We start from the raw sequence: 12877 nt of genomic DNA, 5'->3' as shown, positions 1-12877 counted from the left end.
TTAATCGAAACAAAACAAATCATGATGTATATATTTCTTTTATTTTTTTATTTTTATTTAATATTTGATTTTAACGTTACATCACATATTTTGCTTTACGCCTCAAGCTTATTTGTCTACTAGAAGTTTCTAAACTTGAATGCTTGCTTTCTACCCCTCGCATTGCTATCTCATTCCCTATATTTAAAGCTAGCCCACCTATTCCGGCTGACAAGTTTATTAGTTAAGGAAACGCGTTGGATTCGGATGGGACCTTGTTTATTTTTTTTATTTTATTTTTTTATATTGTGAGCAGCTTTAATGAAGAATGAGTCACCCAAGTGCTTGCTTCATCCTGCCAAGGCGTTCTATGAATGTGCTGCCCACAGGAAAATGACGCCTCGTATCTGATAAAAAAGGGTTTTCTGCTCTCAACTTATTTTAGATGTGCATGGTAAGAAGTGGAGCTGCCAAGAAGTTAACAGTGGGGGGAGTGTTGAAAGACTTCATGATATGACCACACTAAGTACTGCGCACTTTGTCCTGCTGGAGATATGGCTCCTGCTCCTGTTCTGTGCTTGCGGCTCTACTGGTGAGTACAGCCCTATGTAACATTTGCTGGATTTATTGCTGTCTTATGAGCAATGAAATGTATTTTGGAATAGCTGGAATAGAAGGATACATCCCATTTTGTGCACATTGGAGTTATGTCATCAGATATTACTATTTCTATTAGAGATTATATTAATGTTAATAATAATAATAGTATTAATATTAACACATGCATACCTGAAAAATGACATGCCTTTCTTTATTCCCCTTGGTTCACCTAGGATTCTACTAGTACAGTTTACATATATGCGAATAGGAATTCAGGAATGCACAGAAAATGTGGTATAATTTGTTGAGAATTTTTTTTCTAGAACTTCTTAAATGAAAAATACTGTTGGTCTTTTTTTTGGAGCAAGTGTGAGTGCAAGTAGGGTCCTCTAAATACTGAATTGGAATATTGTACCACTTTATTTTATTGGTTTCATATGGATCATCAAAACCGACTCTACAGTGGTAACTATATAGGCTCTGTGTGCCCAATTATGCTCTATATATAAAGTCTTAGATGTCAGTAATCTTTGATATCAGAGAGAATATAATACCAACGAAACTTGTCGCCTGAGCTAAGCATGTATTTAAATGACTTGAATTACCTGAAATCTACTATTTATTTTATTTATTATACTCACTTATATAGCGCCATTAATTCCACAGCACTTTACCTACATTATCGGCACTGTCTCCGATGGGGCTCACAATCTACATTCCCTATCAGTATGTCTAAACCGGAGAACCCGGAAGAAACCCACACAAACACGGGGAGAACAAACAAACTCCTTGTAGATTTTGTTCTTGGAGAGGTTCATTTTGTGTTATAACTCAATGGTCAGAATCATCATTTGTGTTATTATCTTGTTTTGCGCCAAATTCTTTAAAATGGTTCATGAATTTTGTGCAACAAAAAAATCTTTACCTTTTTCGTGCCTTTTCAGAGCAAAAGGTGGGCATGTTAAAATGTGGCAACATTTGTGCAAAAAGCCCAGATATTCTTAGACTTACTTCATGCTGGGAGTGGAGTACATGTGCGTAACATTTTTCACAACTTATTAAAAAAAAATCATTTAAAACCGCCTGGTAACCCCCAAACTCTGCTCTGAATAATGAACAAAAAGAACCCAAACATGCGAACACATATAAAATAGGCTATAAAAAGGCACAAACAAAAACAAAGGAAAAAATGAAAAATAGGTGACAAAACTCCAAAAACTAGACAAAAAAAGGAGCAATAGGCAAAAATGAATTGTGCCTTAAGATTATTTATATTTTGGTGTATTTCCTTCATAATTTTAATCATTTAGGTTTAGTTCCTAATTGCTTGGGGAGTATTTGATGCTGAGTGTTTCACTGCAGAAAAAATGTTGCACATTACCATTCTGACAAAGTGGATGGAATTTATAGAAATCTCATGCCCATTGTGCTTTTCTTTTTTAAAGCAGCGTAAATAGACTTGCAAGGCATTTTTGAAATTTGCAACATGTCAACCTCTCTTGCGATAAATATGCATTTCATTTGCGTTTTTTTTCTTTATACTTGAATGAGATAAGGGAAATCCCCTGGTAAAAAACATAGATGCGTTTTAGTGCGCTTCTGTGACAGAAATGCACTAAAAGCTGACTTGCAATATTTGCAGCTGATTTTTCTTCAGCAAAATCCAGATTATTGGCAGCAAAAATGCTGCGTAAAATATGCACTTTTTAATGCGTTTCTGACTTTTTAATTATTTTTTTCACTTGCTTTTTTCACATTAATTTGAATTGGTGGAAAACAGTGCATACTGAAAGTATTGACATGCTGTAGATTTGAATAAATGCCTTGAAAGTAAGTTCAAATCTGCAAGAAAAAAATAAGCAAAAGTATCATGGACATGACATTTCAGAAATCTCACTCACTTGCCTGGTACTGTAAAACAAGTAGCATGTGAACAAACCCTTTAAACAGATTTAATTACCTAAGTTTTACAACTCATAGATAACTCCTACAATGCTTATTGTGCTCTGTATAAAGTAAGGATGTAGCAGGGCAAAAATTGTCTATTCACCATGATATTATGATGAGGTATTTGTGGTTTTTACAGAGGAATCTAGGGAGTCAAACAAATCTTAAAGAAAAGCGTGCAGCCATGTGCCTTAGATGAGATACATTAGACACATAACCAGGGTCCTGTGAATCGTTTTGCTCAACCCTAAAAATTACTGATCCTCATTATTGGATTTCTTACAGTTACTCGTGTAGGGTACTGGTTCTCCTTATAGTGATCCAGCTGGTGTAAGGAGTCTTACAAGCTATACTCCACAAGGAAAATATGTGAATTAGCTAGCCTAAGAGTGCACTTAGCAGTATAAGTCCTATGTGTGTTTTTTTGCGAATAGAAATCACTGCTACTATAGGCTAAGGGGATGTTCTCATGTCCGTGTATATTCATAGATTGAGTGTCCCAAACCAAAATATGGAGATTTGTCCTATTTCGATTTGAGTCATGGATCAAATTCACTAATGCAAGTCTATGGGTCCGTAACATAACCGGAGAGAACTTGGATGCGGTCTGTTTTTCACATACTGTTTAATAGGAGAAGCTGGAGAAACTCAGTTTTCTTTTTTTGCATATGAGAAAAACTGATGAAACTCTGATGGTAAAAATTGATATACTGACCAAGCACTGAAGAAAATCAAATGAAACCCACCGCAAAATTAAAAACATCTCCAAGGTCTCAGCTAACAGGGGTAGCTGTGACCCTGGAGAACATGATCAGGGCTGGATTTTCTGGTCCTCGATCACATGATCGCCGTTATTCAATGAATAACTGCAATCACGTTTAAAAAAAAAGTATGCCTCCTATTAAAATCATTTCTCTCTCTTCTGACATGACATACATGTGTGAGGAGAGAGGAATGATGTCCCCAAGCCTATCACATGGTTCTCCTGCATCATCCCCCAGCCCTCCGCTTCTTCTTTCGTCACCTGGCATCAGCAGAGATTTTTCCTATTGGTTAATTTTGATCACTGTGATAGACCTTATTACAGTGATCAAAAGCCAAAAACTAATATGTCATCCCCGTCTCATCCCCTTAGTCAGATGATTACTACGGTATTTTTTTAAATTTGTATTCCTCTCATTCTGTACTATTAGGGTTAGGTTTGGGCTTTGGGTTACAGTTGGGATTAGGGTTAGAGTTGGATAGGGCTTAGAGTTAGGGTTGGGGTTAGGATTGGGGGTATTGTTTTCTCAAAAGTAAAAAAAAGATGACTATATGACAATTGGGGCTGAGTGCAAGTGCTGTCTACTTGAGTTTGCATCAGATTCTCGGGTATGCATTGAGTAGTGCGGGTGCTCGAGTGACAAGCTCGAGTCCCCATCCAGCATGTTTTGCAGCTGTTACACACCAAAAAAAGTGGGGATCGCCCCACAATTAAAAATTTGGGGCTAAAACAACATTTTAGTAGTAAAAATATAATTATTCTTTCTTCAATGCCCAATGGTATAAATTTCTGTGAGGCACGTTTGGTGTCAACGTGCTCAATGCACCCCTAGATGAATTCCTTGAGAGGTGTAGTTTATAAAATTATATTTCTTATGAGAGGTTTTTGCTGTTCTGACACCTCAAGCAAAATCTGAACACCAATACGGTGCTTCTTCCCTTCTGAGCTTTGCACTGTGCCTCAAAAGTAGTTTTCAACGACATATTGGGTATCTGTGTCCTCAGGGGAAATTGCACAATAAATTGTATTGTTAGCCTTGTGAAAAAGAAAAATTTGGGGCAAAAAAAACATTTCTGCGGGAATCTTTTTTTCATTTTTACAGTTCAGCGTCATGAACTAATGTGAAGCAGTGGTGGGTTTAAGGTGCTCACCACAAATCTAGATACATTACTTGATGGATCCAGTTTCCAAAACGGGGTCACTTGTTGGGGGGTTTCCATGGTTTCCTCACTTCAGGGGCTCTTCAAATGCTACATGGCAGCTGCTCTAGATTCCAGCTATTTTTGCATTCAAAAAGTCAAAAGGTGCTCCTTCCCTTCCGAGCCCTGCCGTGTGCACAAACAGTAGTGTTCTCCAACATATGGGGTATCGAAGTACTCAGGATAAATTGCAGAATAAATTTTGTGGTCCATTTCCTTCTGTTATCCTGTTCAAAATAGAAAATTTGGAGCTCAAAGAACATTTTTGTGGTAAAAATTGGATTTTTTTTATTTTCACGGCTCTGCGTTATGAACTGTGAAGCACCTAGGAGTTCAAGGTGCCCACCACTAAAGATTTTTGTTCACCCTGATTCCCAAAGCAGCACCAGACATGCCCACAATGGGATTTCAGTAATTATCAACATTACACTACTCTACCCTTCCTTGAATCTCTATTATAAGGTTTGATAAAGACCAGGGACATGATCGAAACATTACCTTATGGAATAGTTTGTATTTCTCTACTGCGGTGAGGCAATTTTCTTTATTTGGTTATTGAAATAAATCCTTTTTTTGCAAATTATATGAGACTCTGAGTGCGACTGTTATCCTCTGGATTACGGTCAGTGGAATATTTTCACATTCAGTCAGCACCTCCCAAGCTAGAGTGCCTGTCTTTCCTTCTTTTTCACCACTAGAGATGAGCAAACTTGTTTGGAAATCTCAAATTCTGCATGAACATTGCACATTTTCGTCTTTGGATTCCTGAGATTTATTTACTCAAAATTGGTAAAAGTCGGCAAAAGTTCGGTAAATGATCGAGTTCACCAATGGGTCTTTCAGACGTCAGTGTTTCCTTTAGCAGCATGGGCTACAAAATGTCCCGCACACATGCATGTTGATGACACATGGATGACATCCCTGTTTCATCAGTGTGACATGTACCGGCACCTGGAAATCAGTGGTGCTGTTTGCATTGTTCCCTGGTGCCGGATGCTGGAGAAGACAGCTCACATCACTGTCCCCTGCTTGCACTGCAATAATCAGTGTGACACGTACCCGCATGGAGAGGTGCTAGTCACTGGTGCTGCGCTCACAGCAGCTATTTCCTAAGTGGTTCTCAACCTGGATTGTCACATCTTGACACGATCCAGGTTGAAAACTGTTTATCGTCAGACATGGATTTAGTTGTGGGACAGAGTGACAGGTAAAGGATATGGTTGTTTTTTATTTTTGCTTTATTACAGAAGACCATGGCTTCAGTGGAATAGGTGATGCCATGAGTATGGTTTAATTTAGATTCATTAAAGTAGTCTGTGTCATTCTTTCAATTAGAGCACTTTATTCTGGCTGTGTGTTTATTTACAACTAGCTGAAGAGCCCGGCGTTGCCTGGGCATAGTAAATATCTGTGGTTAGTTATAGCACCTCACTTCTCTTATTTTCCCATCACGCCTCTCATTTCCCCCCTCACATCTCTCATTTTCTTCCTTACACCTCTCATTTTCCCCCTCACTCCTCCTATTTTCCCCCTCACTCCTCTCATTCCCCCCTAACACTTGTCATTTCGACCTCACATCTATCATTTTCCGATCACTCCACTATTTTCCCTCACTCCTCTCATTTTGTACTCACACCTTTTCATTTTCACCTCACACCCCTCATTTTCACCTCACACCTCTCATTTTCCCCTCAGTATATACATATTTGTCATCTCCCATATATATAGTATACACCTGTGTGTCATCTCCTGTATATAGTATATACCTGTATGTCATCTCCCCTGTAAATAGTATATACCTGCTGTATGCCATCTCCTCCTGTATATTGTATATACCTATGTGCCATCTCCTCCTGTATATAGTATATACCTGCTGTATGTCATCTCCTCCTGTATATTGTATATACCTATGTGTTATCTCCTCCTGTATATAGTATATACCTGTATGTCATCTCTTCTGTATATACTATATACCTGTATGTCATCTCCTCCTATATATAGTATATACCTGTATGTCATTTCCTGTATATAGTATATACCTGTATGTCATCTCCCCTGTATATAGTATATACCTGCTGTATGTCATCTCCTCCTCTATATACCTATGTGTCATCTCCTCTTTTATATAGTATATACCTGTATGTCATCTCCTCCTGTATATAGTATATATCTGTGTGTCATCTGCTCCTGTATATAGTATATACAGTGGGGCAAAAAAGTATTTAGTCAGTCAGCAATAGTGCAAGTTCCACCACTTAAAAAGATGAGAGGCGTCTGTAATTTACATCATAGGTAGACCTCAACTATGGGAGACAAACTGTGAAAAAAAAATCCAGAAAATCACATTGTCTGTTTTTTTATCATTTTATTTGCATATTATGGTGGAAAATAAGTATTTGGTCAGAAACAAACAATCAAGATTTCTGGCTCTCACAGACCTGTAACTTCTTCTTTAAGAGTCTCCTCTTTCCTCCACTCATTACCTGTAGTAATGGCACCTGTTTAAACTTGTTATCAGTATAAAAAGACACCTGTGCACACCCTCAAACAGTCTGACTCCAAACTCCACTATGGTGAAGACCAAAGAGCTGTCAAAGGACACCAGAAACAAAATTGTAGCCCTGCACCAGGCTGGGAAGACTGAATCTGCAATAGCCAACCAGCTTGGAGTGAAGAAATCAACAGTGGGAGCAATAATTAGAAAATGGAAGACATTCAAGACCACTGATAATCTCCCTCGATCTGGGGCTCCACGCAAAATCCCACCCCGTGGGGTCAGAATGATCACAAGAACGGTGAGCAGAAATCCCAGAACCACGCGGGGGGACCTAGTGAATGAACTGCAGAGAGCTGGGACCAATGTAACAAGGCCTACCATAAGTAACACACTACGCCACCATGGACTCAGATACTGCAGTGCCAGACGTGTCCCACTGCTTAAGCCAGTACATGTCCGGGCCCGTCTGAAGTTTGCTAGAGAGCATTTGGATGATCCAGAGGAGTTTTGGGAGAATGTCCTATGGTCTGATGAAACCAAACTGGAACTGTTTGGTAGAAACACAGCTTGTCGTGTTTGGAGGAAAAAGAATACGGAGTTGCATCCATCAAACACCATACCTACTGTAAAGCATGGTGGTGGAAACATCATGCTTTGGGGCTGTTTCTCTGCAAAGGGGCCAGGACGACTGATCCGGGTACACGAAAAAATAAATGGGGCCATGTATCGTGAGATTTTGAGTGCAAACCTCCTTCCATCAGCAAGGGCTGTCATGATTCTCAATGGCGAGAGAACATAGCCCAGCATATATGAGAACTAGCTCTTGGAAGATGGAAACTATACTGACCATGAACTAAACCTGCCGCACAACTAGAAGTGGCCGGGTAGCATGCCTACGTTTTTTTATCCCTAGATGCCCAGCGCCAGCTGGAGAACTACCTAATCCTAGCAGAGGAAAAGACAGTCCTGGCTCACCTCTAGAGAAATTTTCCCAAAAGGCAGACAGAGGCCCCCACATATATTGGCGGTGATTTAAGATGAAATGACAAACGTAGTATGAAAATAGGTTTAGCAAAATCGAGGTCACCTTACTAGATAGCATGAAGACAGAAAGGTCACTTTCATGGTCAGCAGAAAACCCTATCAAAACACCATCCAGAAATTACTTTAAGACTCTAGCATTAACTCATAACACCAGAGTGGCAATTTCCGCTCACAAGAGCTTTCCAGACACAGTAACGAAACAGCAGCTGTGAACAGGAACAAAATGCAAAAACACACAAGGACAAAAGTCCAACTTAGCTGGGAGTTGTCTAGTAGCAGGAACATGCACAGAAAGGCTACTGATTACATTGTTGACCGGCATGAAACTGACAGAGGAGCAAGGTTATATAGCGACTCCCACATCCTGATAGGAGCAGGTGAACAGAGGGGATGATGCACACAAGTTAAATTCCACAAGTGGCCACCGGGGGAGCCCAGAATCCAATTTCACAACAGTACCCCCCCTCAAGGAGGGGGCACCGAACCCTCACCAGAACCACCAGGGCGATCAGGATGAGCCCTATGAAAGGCACGGACAAGATCGGAGGCATGAACATCAGAGGCAGTGACCCAAGAATTATCCTCCTGACCGTATCCCTTCCATTTGACCAGATACTGGAGTTTCCGTCTGGAAACACGAGAGTCCAAGATCTTTTCCACAACGTACTCCAACTCACCCTCAACCAACACCGGAGCAGGAGGCTCAACGGAAGGCACAGCTGGTACCTCATACCTGCGCAACAATGACCGATGAAAAACATTATGAATCGAAAAGGATGCAGGGAGGTCCAAACGGAAGGACACAGGGTTAAGAATCTCCAATATCTTGTACGGGCCGATGAACCGAGGCTTAAACTTAGGAGAAGAAACCCTCATAGGGACAAAACGAGAAGACAACCACACCAAGTCCCCAACAAAAAGCCGAGGACCAACACGACGACGGCGGTTGGCAAAAAGCTGAGTCTTCTCCTGGGACAACTTCAAATTGTCCACCACCTGCCCCCAAATCTGATGCAACCTCTCCACCACAGCATCCACTCCAGGACAATCCGAAGATTCCACTTGACCGGAGGAAAATCGAGGATGAAACCCCGAATTACAGAAAAACGGGGACACCAAGGTGGCAGAGCTGGCCCGATTATTGAGGGCGAACTCCGCCAAAGGCAAAAAAGCAACCCAATCATCCTGATCCGCAGACACAAAACACCTCAAATATGTCTCCAAGGTCTGATTAGTCCGCTCGGTCTGGCCATTAGTCTGAGGATGGAAAGCAGACGAAAAAGACAAATCTATGCCCATCCTAGCACAGAATGCCCGCCAAAATCTAGACACGAATTGGGTCCCTCTGTCAGAAACGATATTCTCCGGAATACCATGCAAACGAACAACATTTTGAAAAAACAGAGGAACCAACTCGGAAGAAGAAGGCAACTTAGGCAAGGGAACCAGATGGACCATCTTAGAGAAACGGTCACACACCACCCAGATGACAGACATCTTCTGAGAAACAGGCAGATCCGAAATAAAATCCATCGAGATGTGCGTCCAAGGCCTCTTCGGGATAGGCAAGGGTAACAACAATCCACTAGCCCGAGAACAACAAGGCTTGGCCCGAGCACAAACGTCACACGACTGCACAAAGCCTCGCACATCTCGTGACAGGGAAGGCCACCAAAAGGACCTTGCCACCAAATCCCTGGTACCAAAGATTCCAGGATGACCTGCCAACGCAGAAGAATGAACCTCAGAGATGACTCTACTGGTCCAATCATCAGGAACAAACAGTCTACCAGGTGGGCAACGATCAGGTCTATCCGCCTGAAACTCCTGCAAGGCCCGCCGCAGGTCTGGAGAAACGGCAGACAATATCACTCCATCTTTAAGGATACCTGTGGGCTCAGAATTACCAGGGGAGTCAGGCTCAAAACTCCTAGAAAGGGCATCCGCCTTAACATTCTTAGAACCCGGTAGGTAAGACACCACAAAATTAAACCGAGAGAAAAACAACGACCAGCGCGCTTGTCTAGGATTCAGGCGCCTGGCAGACTCAAGGTAAATTAAATTTTTGTGGTCAGTCAATACCACCACCTGATGTCTGGCCCCCTCAAGCCAGTGACGCCACTCCTCAAAAGCCCACTTCATGGCCAAAAGCTCCCGATTCCCAATATCATAATTCCGCTCGGCGGGCGAAAATTTACGGGAAAAAAAAGCACAAGGTCTCATCACGGAGCAGTCGGAACTTCTCTGCGACAACACCGCCCCAGCTCCGATTTCAGAAGCGTCGACCTCAACCTGAAAAGGAAGAGCAACATCAGGCTGACGCAACACTGGGGCGGAAGAAAAGCGGCGCTTGAGCTCCCGAAAGGCCTCCACAGCATCAGGGGACCAATCAGCAACATCAGCACCCTTCTTAGTCAAATCAGTCAATGGTTTTACAACATCAGAAAAACCAGCAATAAATCGACGATAAAAGTTAGCAAAGCCCAAAAATTTCTGAAGACTCTTAAGAGAAGAGGGTTGCGTCCAATCACCAATAGCCTGAACCTTGACAGGATCCATCTCGATGGAAGAGGGGGAAAAAATGTATCCCAAGAAGGAAATCTTCTGAACCCCAAAAACACACTTAGAACCCTTCACACACAAGGAATTAGACCGCAAAACCTGAAAAACCCTCCTGACCTGCTGGACATGAGAGTCCCAGTCATCCGAAAAAATCAGAATATCATCCAGATACACAATCATAAATTTATCCAAATAATCGCGGAAAATGTCATGCATAAAGGACTGGAAGACTGAAGGGGCATTTGAAAGACCAAAAGGCATCACCAAATACTCAAAATGGCCCTCGGGCGTATTAAATGCGGTTTTCCACTCATCCCCCTGCTTAATTCGCACCAAATTATACGCCCCACGGAGATCAATCTTAGAGAACCACTTGGCCCCCTTTATACGAGCAAACAAATCAGTAAGCAGTGGTAACGGATATTGATATTTAACCGTGATTTTATTCAAAAGTCGATAATCAATACACGGCCTCAAAGAGCCGTCTTTCTTAGACACAAAGAAAAAACCGGCTCCTAAGGGAGATGACGAAGGACGAATATGTCCCTTTTCCAAGGACTCCTTTATATATTCTCGCATAGCAGCGTGTTCAGGCACAGACAGATTAAATAAACGACCCTTAGGGTATTTACTACCCGGGATCAAGTCTATGGCACAATCGCACTCCCGGTGCGGAGGTAGTGAACCAACCTTGGGTTCTTCAAAAACGTCACGAAAGTCAGACAAGAATTCAGGAATCTCAGAGGGAATAGATGATGAAATGGAAACCAAAGGTACGTCCCCATGAGTTCCTTTACATCCCCAGCTTAACACAGACATAGCTCTCCAGTCGAGGACTGGGTTATGAGATTGCAGTCATGGCAATCCCAGCACCAAAACATCATGTAGATTATACAGCACCAGAAAGCGAATAACCTCCTGGTGATCCGGATTAACACGCATAGTCACTTGTGTCCAGTATTGTGGTTTATTACTAGCCAATGGGGTGGAGTCAATCCCTTTCAGAGGTATCGGAGCCTCCAATGGCTCCAAATCATACCCACAGCGTTTGGCAAAGGACCAATCCATAAGACTCAAAGCAGCGCCAGAGTCGACATAGGCGTCCGCGGTAATAGATGACAAAGAACAAATCAGGGTCACAGATAGAATAAACTTAGACTGTAAAGTGCCAATTGAAACAGACTTGTCAGGCTTCTTAGTACGCTTAAAGCATGCTGATATAACATGAGTTGAATCACCACAATAGAAGCACAACCCATTTTTTCGTCTAAAATTCTGCCGCTCGCTTCTGGACAGAATTCTATCACATTGCATATTTTCTGGCGTTTTCTCAGTAGACACCGCCAAATGGTGCACAGGTTTGCGCTCCCGCAGATGCCTATCGATCTGAATAGCCATCGTCATGGACTCATTCAGACTCGCAGGCACAGGGAACCCCACCATAACATCCTTAATGGCATCAGAGAGACCTTCTCTGAAAATCGCCGCCAGGGCGCACTCATTCCACTGAGTAAGCACAGACCATTTGCGGAATTTTTGGCAGTATATTTCAGCTTCATCTTGCCCCTGAGACAAGGACATCAAGGCCTTTTCCGCCTGAAGCTCTAAATGAGGTTCCTCATAAAGCAACCCCAAGGCCAGAAAAAACGCATCCACATTGAGCAACGCAGGATCCCCTGGTGCCAATGCAAAAGCCCAGTCTTGAGGGTCGCCCCGGAGCAAGGAAATTACAATCCTGACCTGCTGTGCAGGGTCTCCGGCAGAGCGAGACTTCAGGGACAAAAACAATTTGCAATTATTTTTAAAATTTTGAAAGTGAGATCTATTCCCCGAGAAGAATTCAGGCAAAGGAATTCTAGGCTCAGACATAGGTGCATGAACAACAAAATCTTGCAAATTTTGTACCTTTGTGGCGAGATTATTCAAACCTGTAGCTACACTCTGAAGATCCATTTGAAACAGGTGAACACAGAGCCATTCAAGGATTAGAAGGAGAGGAAGAGAGGAAGGCTGCAGTATAGGCAGACTAGCAAGTGATTCAATTAAGAGCACACTCAGAACTAGAGGGAAAAAAAAAAAAAAAAAAAATTGTAGCAGACTTCTTTTTTCTCTCCTTTCTCAGCCAGTAATTTAACCCTTTTTTGGGCCGGTCAAACTGTCATGATTCTCAATGGCGAGAGAACATAGCCCAGCATATATGAGAACTAGCTCTTGGAAGATGGAAACTATACTGACCATGAACTAAACCTGCCGCACAACTAGAAGTGGCCGGGTAGCATGCCTACG

General features: G+C 42.0%; 1 protein-coding gene across 1 annotated transcript in view; it reads left to right on the top strand.

Moving 5' to 3' along the window:
* The first annotated feature begins 209 nt into the window (after nt 1-209).
* Nucleotides 210-12877, top strand: part of SUSD1 (sushi domain containing 1) — a 485342-nt gene continuing 472674 nt past the window's right edge. The window contains exon 1 of the mRNA XM_077251054.1: nt 210-571. Coding sequence (XP_077107169.1) covers nt 493-571 — 79 coding nt within the window. The 5' untranslated portion in view covers nt 210-492. The remainder of the gene's footprint in view (nt 572-12877) is intronic.

This window comes from Ranitomeya variabilis, chromosome 1 (genome assembly GCF_051348905.1).
Source record: "Ranitomeya variabilis isolate aRanVar5 chromosome 1, aRanVar5.hap1, whole genome shotgun sequence".
Taxonomy (NCBI): Eukaryota; Metazoa; Chordata; class Amphibia; order Anura; family Dendrobatidae; genus Ranitomeya; species Ranitomeya variabilis.
This window is presented reverse-complemented; position numbering and strand designations above follow the sequence as displayed.